The 17,785-nt window shown below is 42.9% G+C and overlaps 1 protein-coding gene across 1 annotated transcript in view; it reads left to right on the plus strand.

The window, feature by feature from the left end:
* The window catches only part of LOC115113159 (attractin-like protein 1), a 312,747-nt gene that overhangs the window by 34,589 nt on the left and 260,373 nt on the right, over positions 1 to 17,785 (plus strand). Inside the window, exons 2-5 of the mRNA XM_029640467.2 lie at positions 14,570 to 14,653; positions 14,876 to 14,989; positions 15,828 to 15,956; positions 16,700 to 16,908. Of these exons, the coding sequence (XP_029496327.2) occupies positions 14,570 to 14,653; positions 14,876 to 14,989; positions 15,828 to 15,956; positions 16,700 to 16,908 (536 nt within the window). The remainder of the gene's footprint in view (positions 1 to 14,569; positions 14,654 to 14,875; positions 14,990 to 15,827; positions 15,957 to 16,699; positions 16,909 to 17,785) is intronic.

Here is a 17,785-nt window from a genome sequence, read left to right on the forward strand (position 1 = left end):
GAGGTCTACAAATTTTTTTTCTGAGGTCTTGGCTGATTTCTTTTGATTTTCCCATGATGTCAAGCAAGGAGGCACTGATTTTGAAGGTAGGCCTTGAAATACATCCACAGGTACACCTCCAATTGACTCAAATTATGTAAATTAGGCTATCAGAAGCTTCTAAAGCCATGACATGAATTTTCCAAGCTTTTTAAAGGCACAGTCAACTTAGTGTATGTAAACTTCTGACCCACTGAAATTGTGATACAGTGAATTATAAGTGAAATAATCTGTCTGTAACCAATTGTTGGAAAAATGGCTTTTCATGCACAAAGTAGATGTCCTAACCGACTTCCCAAAACAATAGTTTGTTAACAAGAAATTTGTGTAGAGGTTGAAAAACGAGTTTTAATGACTCCAACCTAAGTGTATATAAACTTCCGACTTCAATTGTACCTAAACTGGTATGCCATCCAGCCCTGGAGTTTCCTCTGGCCTAAAGGCTTTAATTGCATCAAGAAGTTCCTCCTCTGCAATTTGGCCCTCACACATGATATTTGTAATTTCCCTAAGTGCACGAGGGCAATTATTTGTAGTGTGTCTTCCTTTACGATCCATTGGGGTACATGTATTATAATCTCCCTCTCTGAGGTAGAGCTCGATAGATTAGTATATATAATTTCGAAGAAGTGTGGATCATCATTATTTGGACCATATAGATGAGTTATTCAAAACTGTTTATTCTCCAAAAGCATATTTAAAATCATCAACCTTCCTTTCGGATCTGTTTGAACAGTTTGCACGTTGGGAGTGAAATTGTTATTAATTAATATCATCACCCCTATTGAGTCTCTTTGCTCATGACAGAAATATATTTCTCCCTCCCAGTCCTTTTTCAATACAACCTCATCTGTGATTGTAGAGTGAGTTTCCTGTAAACAATAGATATTATATTTCCTCTCTTTTAGCCAAGTAAAGACTGATCATCTTTTTTTACAAGTCATTACAATTATATCTAGCAATACTTATTTCACCACTTACCATAATTTAAATTATGGTTACCAAAATATATGCCTGTAAATTCACTACCAAAAAGTACCATGATGATCAAGCTGCTAGACACCCTGAATTGATCAATTTATCCAATACTACCAGAATCAACGTCTGACATTATCCATGTAGCTGCACCATAATATATGCACTGCTAAACATATTATAGCTGCAACTAACTCTAAGTAAACTGTCTTCCAATATCCTTCCCACGAAAGGCTTCCCAAAATCCCAGAAGGGGGTGTTGTCCCTGATGCTATCATACAATCTCCATGCCCATAACGCACCTTTAGCATCCTAAAACACACCTTCAACTGCCGATTGGCGTGGCCCAGGTAAAACATACCTTCAACCGGCGAATGGCGTGTGTTTAACCGCCGATTTGCGTGGCCCAGGTAAAACACATCTTCAACCACTCACAAACTAACTGTTTGCAGACAGTAAGATACACAAACGAATAGTGTAATTATAGAACACTTGTGGATTTATATTAAGAAGCAAAGTGGAAAGCGGCCATGAAGACTCGCTGTGAGTGAATGTGACATGAGTGGTTGTTGTGAGTCGTGGTTGAGCAAAAACGTCTCTTTGAGTGACATGCGGTGGGGTGTGTGTGTGTGTGTGTGTGTGTGTGTGTGTGTGTGTGTGTGAGGGAGGAAGGAAGGAAGGAAGGAAGGAAGGAAGGAAGGAAGGAAGGAAGGAAGGAAGGAAGGAGAGACGATTCAAGTAACAAATGGAGTAAACAATAAAAACTGACATTACACTTGGTGGAGGGGTGTATAGTGACGAGAAGTTTGGCTCTTTTTACTAACTCTGATCCCCCCCCTACTTGTTCAGTAAAAACAACGAATGTTTCGACTAATTTGATTGATTTGAGCCAGTAATGCCCAGAGCATACAGGACCCCCTAACGGCGAACGGTGAACTTAAAACTGATTCTACAAGCCTCCAGTTCATCATGAGGTGTTTATTGGAGATGTCATTTGTAACTGAGACTTGTAAAAGTGTGCTTTAAACAATGTACATGTGTTGATTGCTAGGCATACAAATAACACACATTTTTGATACATTTGAAACAAGGACTAGTTGTGGCTGCAACTGGTCTTGATTGTGAACGACTCTTGGTGGAATGCATTACTTGACAGCCGTGAGGGTGATAAGTACAATATCGTTTGCGAACTGCAGCACCCCAAATAATTTGTTCTCGGGTTCGAGTTTGTTGAGCAGAGACAGTGTGTATGTTTTGGTTCTACAAAGCTGTGTCCATCGTAACATTCAATAATCAATTCAATGCATTTATTATTGCACCATGCAATCAATTGACAGTGCTAAACATATATGTTTCTTCTCTATGCTGTTATTGCTGCCTGCAGCATGATCTATTTTACAATTGTTGGTTGGAGCATGTCTCCGGAGCTGCTGAGCCAGAGGAATGCGTATTAATCCAGCTGTAGTCATTGCGGCGCGCAGGGTCATCACAAGTTACCACAGCCACAAAGTCTTAAACCCTGCCTGTTTCTACAATTTATGTTATTGAAATCTGATTTTAAATCTAACCTAATCTTAACCCTAACCTCTGCTAACATTTGGTCTAACCCTTACCTTCAATTAAATTAAGACCAAAAAGTGAACTTTGTGGCTGTGGTAATTCATGAAAACCGGCCAGTAGGTCAAAGAAACAACAAAATGAACTAGTCACACAGAAAAAAAATCATCATGACTCTCGAGTCAGTAAAAAGAGTTGTTCAAAAATAACAACTCGTTCACGAGCACATGACTAGTGGTGTAACACATATAACAAACAAAACATTTAAATACTTTTATACAAGGTCAAATAAAAACCCAAACAGGTCCCTGCATCAATACCGGTATACTGTATAGTAAAATATGCTATCCTGCCTAGCCCTAGGGAAAATACTTATTTTCCACCATAATTTGCAAATAAATTCATTAAAAATCCTACAATGTGATTTTCTGGATTTTTTTTCTCATTTTGTCTGTCATAGTTGAAGTGTACCTATGATGAAAATTACAGGCCTCTCTCTTCTTTTTAAGTGGGAGAACTTGCACTATTGGCGGCTGACTAAATACTTTTTTGCCCCACTGTATTGGTTGAGGGTGAATGGAGGGGCTGGTCAGATTCGATTCTATTAACTTAAGCCTGACCTTGTTTTTGAAAAGAATGTCAAAGCTATGCCATTTCTCTTCCTGGGGTCTGCAGATGAATGAATTGCTGCTGTAATGCTGCTGGACCATGACAAGATGTTTGAGACCTACAAACATCAATCTATCCTCTTACTGCCTCATTTACACTATTTTTCATGATTTTAATAAGGGATGCCTGGACGGATGGTCAAGGTTATTTACACAACGGGTCATCCATCATCCCTTTGTCTGTCTCTCTACTACATGCACTCACATGCATGTACACTCACACACTTGCATGCACACTCAAAATCATGCAGTGATTATGATAATACCTTCACTGAATCTTCACCCTCTTACACTGCTGATCAAATAAAATACATCTGTATTTGACACATGCACCGAATACACATGCATGCTTACGAGCCCCTCCCAATGCTGCAGAGTAAAAAAAAATGTAACACAGAGGAACACAAATGAACAAGAATGAAGCTACTGTATATACAGGGAGTACCTGTACTAGATCAATGTGCATGGTGTACGAGGTATTTGAGGTAGATATGTACAGTGCCAGTCAAAAGTTTGGACACACCTACTCATTCAAGGGTTTTTCTATATTTTTTATTATTTTCTACATAGACAATAGAATAGTGAAGACATCAAAACTATGAAATAACACAAATGGAATCATGTAGTAACCAAAAAAGTGTTAAACAAATCTAAATATATTTTATATGAGATTCTTCAAAGTAGCCACCCTTTGCCTTAATGACAGCTTTGCACACTCTTGGCATTCTCTCAACCAGCTTCATGAGGTAGTCACCTGGAATGCATTTCAATTAACAGGTGTGCCTTGTCAAAAATTCCTTTGTGGAATTTCTGTCCTTCTTTAATGCATTTGAGCCAATCAGTTGTGTTGTGACAAGGTAGGAGTGGTACACAGAAGATAGCCCTATTTGGTGAAAGACCAAGTCCATATTATGGCAAGAACAGCTCAAATAAGCAAAGAGAAATTACAGTCCAGCATTACTTTAAGACATGAAGGTCAGCGAAAACAGAACATTTCAAGAACTTTGAAAGTTTCTTCAAGTGCAGTCGTAAAAACCATCAAGCGCTATGATGAAACTGGCTCTCATAAGGTCCGCCACAGTAAAGGAAGACCCAGAGTTACCTCTGCTGCAGAGGATAAGTTCATTAGTTACCAGCCTCAGAAATTGCAGCCCACATAAATGTTTCACAGAGTTCAAGTAACAGACACATCTCAACATCAACTGTTCAGAGGAGACTGAGTAATTGAGGCCTTCATGGTCGAATTGCTGCAAAGAAACCACTACTAAAGGACACCAATGAGAATAAGAGACTTGCTTGGGCCAAGAAACACAAGCAATGGACATTAGACCGGTGGAAATCTGTCCTTTAGTCTGATGAGTCCAAATTTGAGATTTTTGGTTCCAACACCCATGTCTTTGTGAGACGCAGAGTAGGTGAACGGATGATCTCAGCATGTGTGATTCTCACCGTGAAGCATGGAGGAGGTGGTGTGATGTTGTGGGTGTGCTTTGCTGGTGACACTGTCAGTGATTTATTTAGAATTCAAGGCACACTTAACCAGCATGCCTACCACAGCATTTTGCAGCGATACGCCATCCCATCTGGTTTGCACTTAGTAGGACTATCATTTGTTTTTCAGCAGGACAATGACTCAAAACACACCTCCAGGCTGTGTAAGGGCTATTTTGACAAAGGAGAATGATGGAGTGCTGCATCAGATGACCTGGCCTCAACCCAATTGAGATGGTTTGGGATGAGTTGGACCGCAGAGTGAAGGAAAAGCAGCCAACAAGTGCTCGGCATATGTGGGAACTCCTTCAAGACTGTTGTGGGAACTCCTTCAAGTCATTTAGGCAAGTTACCTTGGTGTTTTTGGGAACAGGGACATTGGTGAACAACTTGAAACATGTTGGGATTACCAACTAGAACAAGGAGAGATTGAAAATGTCAGTGAAGACACTTGCCAGCTGATCTGCGCATGCTCTGAGAATGCGCCTTGTTATTCCGTTTGGCTTTCATGCAGGACTCAGTGTTTTCCTCGAAGCGAGCATAAAAGGCATTTTGCTCGATTGGGAGTTCTGCTTTACTGGGCATCTCACGGCTGGGTTTCCCTTTGTAGTCCGTTATCATCTGCAAGCCCTGCCACATCCGACGAGCGTCAGAGCCGGTGTAATAGTTTTCCACCTTCCTTTTATATTGTCCTTTTGCATGTTTAATGTCTCGTCTGAGGTCTTGGCGGGCTTTCTTGCGCTTATAAGCGGTAGCTCTAGCCATTAGCCCAGCATAGATAATGTCTTTTGGTTTGGGTACGTTCGTATAGTCACTGTGGAGACAACCTCATCTGTGCACTTATTAATGAAGCCCGTAACTGATGTGGTAAACTTATAAATGCTATCGGATGAATCCCGGAATATAAACCGGTCTACTAGCAAAACAGTCTTGTAGCCTCGAGAAAGGGGCCTTGTATGTGTGGTCTAGAATTGTTGTGCCCCTAGTGGCACAGGAGACGTATTGGTAGAAGTGAGGTAGAATGATTTTAAGTCTCCTCATGTTAAAGTCTCCACCCACCAGAACTGCTGCTTCTGGGTGTTTGTTTATGGACCCATACAGTTCGATGAGTGGGGTTGGCTTGTGGAGGGATGTAGACAGCTTGGTGATAATTATGGACGAGAACTCTCTTGACAGATAAAAAGGTCTACAGCTTATCAAGAGGTATTCTATATCAGGTGTGCAAAAGCTCTAGATTTTCTTCACACTGGAAGCAGGGCAACAGTTGTTGATTATGAAGGCACACCCCTCCCCCTTTGGACTTGCCTGAGGCTGCCATCGTCCGATCATCTGATGTATCATACGATACGCACACACACGCATACACACTCTCAGCGGGAGCGCGATAACATTTCTCTCCATCTTCACTAGCAGACACAGCTATGGGACCCTGCTACTGTACATGTGTGTATTAAGTGAACAATGTAGCAGTCACCCATGATTCATTTATCATTGTCTATTCACAGGACTGCAATAGCCTGGAGGAGATGGGTGTTTGTGTGCAATGTATGCAAGTACAGTACCATATCTCTATTAGATAACAACCGTTATGGAGTTTTTATGGCTGATACTGATTATCGGGGGTCAAGGAGGCCGTTGGCTGCTATTTTATGTCGATATTAAATGTCATTCAATTTGAAAATGTTGATGACAAAATTTCCCAGAGACAGCCATGTATGCATGTATGAAATAAATGTGACTTTGGTAAAAAACAATCTTAACAACATAATGGTAATAATTGTATTTGAATGGTACATCTCTTGATAAACATGATAAATTAAGATGGTATAGGCATACTCACAACACAGCTGAATGCATATTCAATAGGAGTGTGTGCATGGGTTGCGTTATAGAGTTTGTTTTGACTAATCAGTGGAGTCTATTGTGGTACAGATGACAAAAATATATTTTGTCAGGGCGCATCTCTAAACAAGTCAGCTGCCAGGACGGAACTCTAGTTCAGCTATCTGTCAAGAAAGGGGCGGGTTGTAATTTGATTCTACTGCTACAATTGGATAGAGCGAGGCTGTGACTCCTCTCCCCTTCACATCTCCTCACATCTCTCTCCATCGCTCATATCACTTGCTGCTGTTTACTGCTACTATGATAACTAGCTCAACGGTGAAGATATTTGTTACCAAGCAATAACATGCAAAATATCTAGTAAGGAGTGCGACGGTAGGAATAAATCTGAAACGACGATGCACGTTCTGTCTGAAGTCCTCAAATCTGCCCATAGTTTGAGAAGTGAGAACGCACACACACACGCTGATCTACAGCTTACTTGGTCCATAAAAATGCAAGAAGATTCTTAGGTAGCTGAACCTATTGACAACCTTTCTTTTGGAATTTTAAAACACCTTTTTTTCTTATTATGACAATAATCTAATCCAACTATCCACCGTCAATTTACAGATACGATTGTGGCTGGTCAGATCAGCACATCATTAAGAAGCTAACATTACACTGCAAATCATATGGCTCGTTGGTGCATGTTCAAAATGATAACCAACTAACATTAGCGAGCTACAGTGCCTTCGGAAAGTATTCAGACCCCTTGATATTTTTCTACATTTTATTACGTTACAGCCTTATTCTAAAATGGATAAAATAAAATAAAACATACTCAGTAATCTACACACAATACCCCATAATGTAACGTCTGCTTCCAACTCACACTCTCAATCCCCTGAACGCAGCTCACTTTCCAGCCCACGTTCTAGCTCCCACTCTCAAACACATAGATCCCCTGAATGCAGCTCACACTCCAGATCCCAATCACCTGAATTCTGATCACCTGTTCACACACCTGTTTGTCATTTACACACACTATTTAGTTAAGTTCTTTGCACCCCATCATTGTGAGGTATTGTTTGTTTTGATACACATTCTATTTGGAGCTTTGTTTATTTTCGCATTAGTCTTCACTAACAACGCTTTTTTGCCTATTCCCTGCCTGTACTTTGGCCGATCAGATTTCCTGTCATCAACCTCTTGCCTGATCTCCCGGACTACGTTATTAGCCTTTTCCTTCCCTGTTACCTTTTGGGAGTAAAATACCTTATTTACATAAGTATTCAGACCCTATGCTATGCGACTAGAAATTGAGCTCAGGTGCATCCTGTTTCCGTTGATCAACCTTGATGTTTCTACAACTTGATTGGAGTCCATCTGTGGTAAATTCAATTGATTGGGCATGATTTGGAAAGGCACACACCTGTCTATATAAGGTCCCACAGCAAACAGTGCATGTCAGAGCAAAAACCAAGCCATGAGATTGAATAAATTGTCCGTAGAGCTCTGAGACAGGATTGTGTCGAGGCACAAATCTGGGGAAGGGTACCAAAACATTTCTGCAGCATTGTAGGTCCCCAAGAACACAGTGGCCTCCATTCTAAAATGAAAGAGATTTGGAACCACCAAGACTCTTCCTAGTGCTGGCCGCCCAGCAAAACTGAGCAATCGGTGGAGAAGGGCCTTGGTCAGGGAGGTGACCAAGAACCTGATGGTCAGTCTGACAAAGCTCTAGTTCCTCTGTGGAGATGGGAGAACCTTCCAGAAGGCCAACCATCTCTGCAGCACTCCAACAATCAGGTCTTTATGGCAGAGTGCCCAGACAGAAGCCATTCTTCATTAAAAGGCACATTGGAGTCTGCCAAAATGTACCTGAAGACTCACAGACCATGAGAAACAAGATTCTCTGGTCGGATGAAACCAAGATTGAACTCTTTGGCCTGATATGCCAAGCATCACTTCCAGAGGAAACATGTCACCATCCCTACAGTGAAGCATGGTGGTGGCAGCATCATGCTGTGGGGATTCTTCAGCGACTGGAAGACCAGTCAGAATCGAGGCAAAGATGAATGCAACAAAGTACGGAGAGATCCTTGTTTAAAACCTGCTCCAGAGCGCTCAGGACCTCAGACTGGGGCGAAGGTTCACCTTCCAACAGGACAACGACCCTAAGCACACAGCCAATACAACGCAAGTCTCTGAATGACGTTGACTGGCCCAGCCAGAGCCCGGACTTGAACCTGATCGAGCATCTCTGGAGAAACCTGAAAATAGCTGTGCAGCGACGCTCCCCATTCAACCTGACAAAGCTTGAGAGGATCTGCAGAGAAGACTGGGAGAAATTCCCCAAATAAAGGTGTGCCAAGCTTGTAACGACATACCTAAGACGACTCAAGGCTGTAATCACTGCCAAAGGTGATTACAACACTGAGTAATGGGTTCAAATACTTATGTAAATGTGATATTTCAGTCAAATAAATCCTGTTTTTGCTTTGTCATTATGGGGTATTGTGTGTAGACTAATGAGGGGGGGAAACGATTTAATCAGTTATAGTATAAGGCTGTAACATTTAGAAAAAGTCAAGGGGTCTGGATATTTTCCGAAAGCACTGTATGTTGGCTATTAGATCTTATCTGATATCTTTGCACCATGTTTGTCTAGCCAGCTATCTAGCATAGTAGCTAATACAGCTAGCTAGTTAACACCACAGATAAAAGGGTTATCGCAATCTTTGCTAATAGGTAACATAGCTATCTGCTTAGCAAGTTAGCTTGCTTATTGAATGCATGTCACGGCATGTTGACATAAGCCTTATTATTAGTGAATTAAACTAAACTAATATTTGCGACAGGAGTTGTATTTTGGACACTGTGTCAATTCATCCGTTTCTCAATACTGCACCTTTCAGTTGGAGAATGAGCTAGCTTGCTGCTGCTGCAAATTTCCCCAGCTCCTCTGCATTGTGCAGTGCTCGTGGCTCAGGCAGTGAGTGGCGGCTGGCATAGCAGCAGTTTTGCAATGTAGAGGGACTATCGGCAATGCCGATAGAGAAGGGCTGATGGCCGTTAGACTTGAAAAGGTCAATATCCTCCCAATATATCAGCTCGGTCGTTCTCTAATCTCTATAGAGGCTATGTGACAGTAAGGGAGTGGTCCTGCTCTGTCCCCAGAGAAAGCAGTTGTCTTGAACAGGGGAGTATTTTTTATTTGTTTTTTTAACAGGGGACGACGTTGTATAACACTTGAGATGAGGTCACTATCAGCTGACTGGACACTCACTAAGCTCTTTGTCCACAAGCTAGATCTGTCTTTGTGTGTCTGTTTGTGTGTGTATGCGTGTATGTATACTTACCCTTGGGTGAAAGTTTTCACAAACTTGGACTCTCTATATGTTGAACAATATAATGCATTTCTGTTTTCCTGAGTTTGGAGTGTTTTTATTGGTTGAAAAATAGAGAGAGGGAAGCATGACTGTGCTTTATTGACACTCATGATAATGACAGAGTGACCAGATATTTAACTATAGGGATTTGCATATCAGTCTTCTGTATCATTCATTGTTTCAGAGACATTTGAGGAATTTGACAAATCTAAGTAATGGTTGATTTTACTCCTGTTTATCCATACTGTACACCTCTCCAGCTACTGCTTACAGAAATCAAAAGAACAAAAAGTTCCCACATAGACTCATTTCACACTCTGTATATCTTCCTCACGTGAACCTGAACTATGGGCATGCTCTTCCTCCATGTGATCAGACTAGGTCTAGATAGTGTCAGTATGCATGAGGCCTCTCTTAATACCATTTCCCTCTAGTGCCAGGCTGTATTAATGAGGTTATCTAACTGGTCCTGTTCACCACTTCTCTCCGCTTCTGCCATGTAGTCTCTCTGGACTCATGAATTAGTACAAGAGCCCTTGTGCAGTGTGGGAGCAAGTCTTTGATCTGCTTCTGGCAGAGAGACAGGTCAGTCAGAGCTCCCTGAGTGGGACAGGTATGCTCAGAACACTGAACACAGCCCAGGAGAGAAGAAACATGGAGTGTTGCTACCAAGTAACAAGCAGAAAGTACTGTAGCTGACTGAAAATCTGTGCATCATGAACAATTTGCTATAATTGTGCAGTGAGGAAAGTTGAAGGAGGAGAAGTGGTAGGGGAGAACGCAGCTGTGAATAGAGTCTGACTCAGCGAGAGCAGAGAGTTGGGAGTAAACTAATGGTGAGGTCACAGGATGATGTCTTCTCTCCAAGGAACCAGAACCTTTTAAATTAGACACGTGTGGACTAGAGGTCAGAGGTCATATAGATCAGCACGTGCTTCCTGTGGTGTCACTAGGTTAGCGGGCTGTGATAGGCTACTGTATGTTACAGTATATCCTTCCCTGTTCTCCTCTGCAATAGATATTTGTCACAGTCTCTTCTGCTCCCCCTCCCAGTCTGTCGGTGTGTCCTTAGGGAAGTGAAACCAACAGGGATTTTCCACTTCTTTTCCAGGTCAGAATGTGTGTGATAGGATCTGTTTCCCAGAAAGCAAGTGTGTGTGAGAGAGAGATAGAGGAAGGAAGAGAGTGACAGTGAGAGAGGAAGAGAGCATAGCAGGGGGGATGATGAAAAGAGATAGTTAGTTACTTTACCTACACCACCTGAGGAACTTGCATTTCTAGTCTGAAGTGTCAAGGGATTCACACCGGCCGCTGTGCATCTATCTGCTACACACAATCAATTATTCACTCAGAGGAGATTAATATTTCATAACGGTTGACTCGCCTCCCATACCTCCACTCCTCTGCCTTTTTATGTGTCTCTGTTCTTGTGGAATTCTAAAAGGAGGAGGAGAAGCACTTTGGTTAAAGCCTCCTCGTCTTCCTGCGTTGTGTGGGAGAGTCTGCTGCTGGTCTAATCTTCTAAAGCTACCTCGCTGTGAAAACTCGGTGTTGGGTGTTGTGGAATTTTGCGTGTGCATTTTGAGTGGCTCAGGTTCTCAGGCGGTTTTCAAAGACATTCCAGGTCCACATTAAAGATGTATGGGCCTCCACACTTCACCCCAATTTGAGATGCACTCGTTAAATCCTAGTAGCATTTCATGCTTATAAGGCTCAGCCTCAGACCCCTCTTGACAATAGGCCTGAATGTGGTCAGATTGGCGCATGATTGAAGTCTAAAAAGTCTGACCGTTTATCCTCATGTCCTTCAAATGCTCTTTAGAAAAGCGATCAATGTGCTTGTCCAGGTTAAGGGTTTAACACTAAAGGAAAGAGCATAGGCCTATTAATGTACTGCTATCTGTATCATTATACTCTCCACAATGTCTGTTACCTGCATGGAATACAGTATGAATTGTGCCTTTGATGTCTCCATCATGACTGCAGGCGGTCAGTAATATATTCCTCCCAGGCTCAGAGTAGAAAACACTCACCTACACAATATCTCTCTCTCGCAAACTGACATTACACCAATAACATAAGAGTTTCATCTGAATATTTGAGCTTGTTGGTTGTAGTCTGTTTGGATTGGATAAGAACTGTGTAGTACGGCAATCTGAGCTCTGCCTTCGAGATAGATGAATAGTTCTATTCCAATCCCTGGGATTAAAGTGAGATAGAGTGTGAGAGAGAAATATATAGAGGGTGAGTGTGAATGAGCTGTAATGAGAGTGAAAGAGAGCTAGAGTGAGAGAGACCCAAACATAACCAGGTGGAAGCTCACTCACTTGGCGGTATTTGTAAGTATGCCGCCTTGGAGTCAGGCTGCGCTGCAATCTGTCTGTTTTACAGGGAGACATCACATTTGCCCCTCAAGGGCCTTGATCCAACTCCTGTCGTGAGTGGTATAATGTAGCGTTGTTTGGCCTATCTCGGCTCAGACAGCGCCTGTTTATAGTCTGTCTGTCCGTCCGTCCGTCCGTGTGTGTGTGTGTTCCTCATCCTACCCCTGCCACAGGCCCTGAACTGGTTGTCCTGGATGACCTCTGCCAGATGGGTTGTACTGTCAGTACTAGCTCCTAGCTCAGACACGCAACGCAATGCAGCTTAGTTTGGGTTTTTGCTAGTCTAGTCGCTCTGCTGGCTCTCGGCCACTTTCTCTCTCTTTCTATCTCTCTCTCTCTGACTCTCTTTAACTTTCTCTCTGTATAATTCCCTGGAGATGCCTTTGAAAATGTAACTGTGTAAAGTGCAGTTGTCGTTCTGTCTCCATCATGCCACTCAGTAGGGGGTTCGCTAAATTCACTCCATGCTGAATGTACTCTCTGCATGATTCCAGACGTGTGTGATTTCTGTCAGTTTGCAGAGCGGTTCCATTAATGCATATTCTGCTGTGCATCAAGGTTGTTGAGAAGTCATTGGTGTTGTGTCTTCTACATGATATGTTGTGACATAAGGTCATTGTGATAAGGTCTCGGCTCTGCTGATATGTGAATATGAGAGAGTCACTGCTCAGCCTTAGATCCCCTACGACTCACCCCCTAGACACACACACACACACACACACACACACACACACACACACACACACACACACACACACACACACACACACACACACACACACACACACACACACCGTGTAGTTGGAGGGTTTGTGTTCTAGGCTGATGCCAGGGAGTGATGTGGCTAGGTGCCAGTTGACCACAGTGTCCCAGGTTCCCAGCAGTGAGAATGCTATGTCAAATACTGGGGACATGTCAATGTCCTGAAGACATCAGCTCCTGGCTCTCCTTCAATAGTCTTCTGTTTTGTCCCATTACATCAGGGTGAACTGAAAATAGCATTGTCTAATAATCTCTATAGGGATGTGTGGCTGAAGATGGAGGTAATGTCCGTTAAACAGGGCAGATGCTTTCTGAATGTGAAAGCTAAAGATTTTCTTTTACACTCTTGTATTTTCTCTTGTGGTTTCAGTCAGGGATTGTTTAATGCAGGGGCTTAGCAGGGCTGAAGCCCCTGGGCCCAGGCCCGTGGGGGGCCCAGGCCAGTGGGGGGCCCAGGCCAGTGGGGGGCCCAAGAGGAAGCAACATTTAAAATACATGTACAGTGGGGCAAAAAAGTATTTAGTCAGCCACCAATTGTGCAAGTTCTCCCACTTAATTTTCATCATAGGTACACTTCAACTATGACAGACAAAATGAGAAAAAAAATCCAGAAAATCATGAATTTATTTGCAAATTACGGTGGAAAATAAATATTTTCTCATTTTGTCTGTCATAGTTGAAGTGTACCTATGATTAAAATTACAGGCCTCTCTCATTGGTTGAGATGGCTGTTGGGATTGTTGTTCAGTTAAGGACTCCTTAAAGCAGACCCATATCTGTCCCTAAATTCCCCATTTGAAATGAGGAAGGCCCTCAATGTGATCACATGTAGAGAACGCCAACGCACAAACAGACACTCAAACACACACCTTAGACCATACTTAATCACAGGAAATGTACTGTAGCTGCACCACATTGATGGGCTCATATGATAGATAGGTTGGAGTAGTTCTTCATTTATATGCACATAAAATGCAGCAGGCAAAACCACGGCTGACAAATTTGTCTCCCTCCCCGTCTCTCACCATGCTGAGTGCCATTCTATTATGTGTTCCTACTCAGCCAAGAGATGCAGGTGTTTTCCTGGGGATGTTTATTGGCCTCATATAATAGATTTGATATGCTGGCCAGTTTTCTTATTCATGATGTATAAGGTGTAGTGTATGATTGTTGTGCAGAGGGAAAGGAGTATAATAACAGAGTGTCTTATTAGTAGGCCTAATTGGGACAGTCCATGTTGCAAATGGCACAACATTTCTTCATTCTCACCTATTTGGAGTTTGAATTAAGCTTCTACCCTCTAGTGACTGAGGGAACAAGGGATAGTTAGTGTTAGCTATCGCTAGTCGGCTGTACCTCTGGCATTTTTCATCCTATAGCTTATTCTCCATCTTCTTTTTTAAATAGTGACCCAACTGTGACCTATCTATCCATCCCTCTCTCCACGTAGTAATTGCTGCTTTTCACTCTTTGCTAGGTTAACAGAGCCATCGGGTTCCCTCACCGATGGACCAATCAACTACAAGTACAAGACCAAGTGCACCTGGCTGATCGAGAGCTAGTAAGTAGCTCTTTCTCTCTTTCCTCCTCCCGCCTATCGCTATTCATACCCCCTTTTCTCTACATTCCGTGCAGTACGAATTCATTCTTAGACTGATTAACGTCATTGTTCAATGGTCTTAGTGTTAAATTCTTTGTCTAATGTAAAGAATCCTGGTCAGATGTGAAGTTTTAGGTACCTCTGCGGCCCGTTTTAAACCGTGTTCTATGTTCTGTCCTCCAGCCCAAACGCTGTGCTCAGGTTGCGCTTCAACCATTTTGCCACGGAATGTAGCTGGGACCACGCGTACGTCTATGACGGAGACTCCATCTATGCACCTCTGGTCGCAGTATTCAGGTCTGTCATCATACTCTACGTAGATACATGTTTACTCTCTAGTATGCGCGTCACTGTGCATGCATGGACACCAAATACTGTATACCTCCAAAGCCTAATTTGTGCAGAACACATGCAGCTAAATCATACAGAGGATTGTAGAATCTACACATACTGCAACACCCACAGAAGGGATTCAGAATGCTGGCTAGCTGAAGAGGAATTGTTCTCTTTCTGCAATATACTGTAGGTAACGAGTGGGTGTTATCCATGAATCAATTGATTCATATTCTACATTTAGCTTGTAGGTGTTCCTCCTCTCCAGTTTTGAGAAGCAATGTTCTCCACCCACCTAGCCACCCTCTCTCCCCTTCCCTTTGAACAATAGGTCCACAATGTCATTTTATCCACTGGGGGTCCTTCACCATTGACTCTCCCCTGGTCCATCAGTATTGGCTGTGTGGTCTTTGTGTTGCGCCTAGGAGACTGGGTGTGGTCCTCCCAGTGGGGACTCTGTCTGACTGCTGGTAAACAGATTAGAGTGGATTTCTCCACCCTCTCCGATAACCTTGATGTGGCTTTGCTGTGTGTACTGTGTGTGCTGTGCTGTTCAGGCCTGAGCCTGATCCTGATCCTCCATGCGATAGAGGGATCGATCCGAAGGAGAGAAAGGAATCACTTTCTCCCAATGATGTAGCGAGGGAAGGGGGGGTTGTCATGGTGACAGCAATCCCAGCTCAGCAGTCAAGGGTGACTGGGTGATCATTTACCCAGCATGCTTTTGGAGCTTAGTATGCATTTGTGTTTTGTGTGTGTGTGAATACTCCATCATTAATGTACTTTTCTTCTTCTCCCACAGTGGTCTCGTTGTCCCGGAAACGAGAGGGAACGAGACTGTTCCGGAAGTGGTAGCCACCTCTGGATATGCACTGTTGCACTTTTTCAGTGACGCTGCCTACAACCTGACTGGATTCCACATCTCCTACTCGTGAGTGGCCCCAGCCAATACACACACTTTACATTTACAAAGTCCTCACCTCTACAGTACATCACCATTGGGGAAGTCTCTGACTCAGTAGCAGACAGTGGGATGATTAAGAGCCATATCCCCTTTAAATTGTCTTTCCTCTCTATGTGTTCCTGCACACATACAACCTCAGACCACATCCCAACCTCTCTAGGGTCTACAATGTCTGTCACAGGAGTCGCTGGGGAACACCATTACAGCTAAGGAGATAACACCCATTGACATACGAGAGACGTGTGTGTGTGTGAGATTCTGAAAAAGTATTTATTGGGTTGCCTCACAAAGCAGCAGACTAGAGTCTAGCACAGCCTCAAGGCCTCCAGCACAGACACACACCATGTGGCCATAAAGGTGTTGCCATAGCAACGCTGCTGTCACAGCCCTAAACATTATCGTCCCCCTGTTGCTGAAAAGCCCATGCATTATCCTGAATCCTTGACTTCTGTCTCTCTTGTCTACTGTACCCTCCCTTTTTCTCAATTATTTTGTCTGTATCTCTTTCACGCTTCTCTCTAATTCTCTCTGGATTCCTCTGTATCTCACTCTATCTGTTCTGCTCCCAGAAAAATAATGCTTCAATGGATGTCAATCACCTCTGTTAATCAATCATTCTGTCAGCTATTTGTCTTTCGTCAATTATTACAATGATGACCTTTCCAAATGTACATCCCCATTCCCCCCCTCTCTCTTTTCTGTGTCTGCAGGGTCAACTCGTGCCCCAATAACTGCTCAGGCCATGGGAAATGCAGCACAGGGAACTCCATCGCCAGCCGGGTGTACTGTGAGTGTGAGAAGTACTGGAAGGGCGAGGCCTGTGACATCCCCTACTGCAGGAACAACTGTGGCAGCCCCGACCATGGCTACTGTGACCTCACTGGGGAGAAAAGCTGTGTCTGTAACGACAGCTGGCAAGGTGGGGCTAGGGCCATGGTTATTCTAACATTGTGTCAAGGTTGTCACCATGGTGTGGTATCTTCATGGTGATTTATAGGGTTCATTCATTCTTTCTTCAATGACAAAGGTAAGTTCTTTGTGTTCTTGTAGATTGAGTCACACGGCTATTTTCTGGCTGACAAGAGAACTGCGAACATAGGTGCACAGAGACCATGTCTCATTTGTTACAGTAATACAAGCTGACACCCGGTGTGTTCAGCAGACACTCTATGACAGTCTTTGTTTATATGAAGAGAATGGGGTCATGTTGACACGTTTTAGGATCCACGCGAGCTGTTGGATAATGTCCAACACTCTTTCGACAGTTTGACAGCTGGAGCCTTTGATGTTGAGTATCCCATGCTCTAACAATCTAACCTTGAGGTGATGATGGAAGACCATAGGTTTCTTCATTCTCTCTGAACTATAATCCATCCTCCTTATTCATACATGCTACACTAAAAATATAATACTTGCTATATATAGTCTACCACAGTATGAGTCATAATACCCAATAAACCTAGCGGTCAAACAGAAATGGTTCCAATTGTTTTTCCACCATTCATTTTATCCATCGTGGATTTTGGAAACACTTCAAATAAGAGTTGTGTTTCATGTAGGCTTATCTTGGCGTGAAGTTTTGATAACCATATGAATCTCTCTCGGACAAGGTGACTTTTATTAGTATATTCACCTCTATTTACTCCTCAAAAATGTAATGCTAATTAGATGCTAATGTGGCTATCATACAGAATTACAAATGCCTGTCTCAAGCTTCACGTCACTCACCAAGGCCATGATGATCTGGACAAGACTGCCGAATCGAGGCAAAGGTAAGAATCTCTGGATTAACTATC

The sequence above is a fragment of the Oncorhynchus nerka genome, linkage group LG28 (genome assembly GCF_034236695.1).
Source record: "Oncorhynchus nerka isolate Pitt River linkage group LG28, Oner_Uvic_2.0, whole genome shotgun sequence".
Classification (NCBI taxonomy): domain Eukaryota; kingdom Metazoa; phylum Chordata; class Actinopteri; order Salmoniformes; family Salmonidae; genus Oncorhynchus; species Oncorhynchus nerka.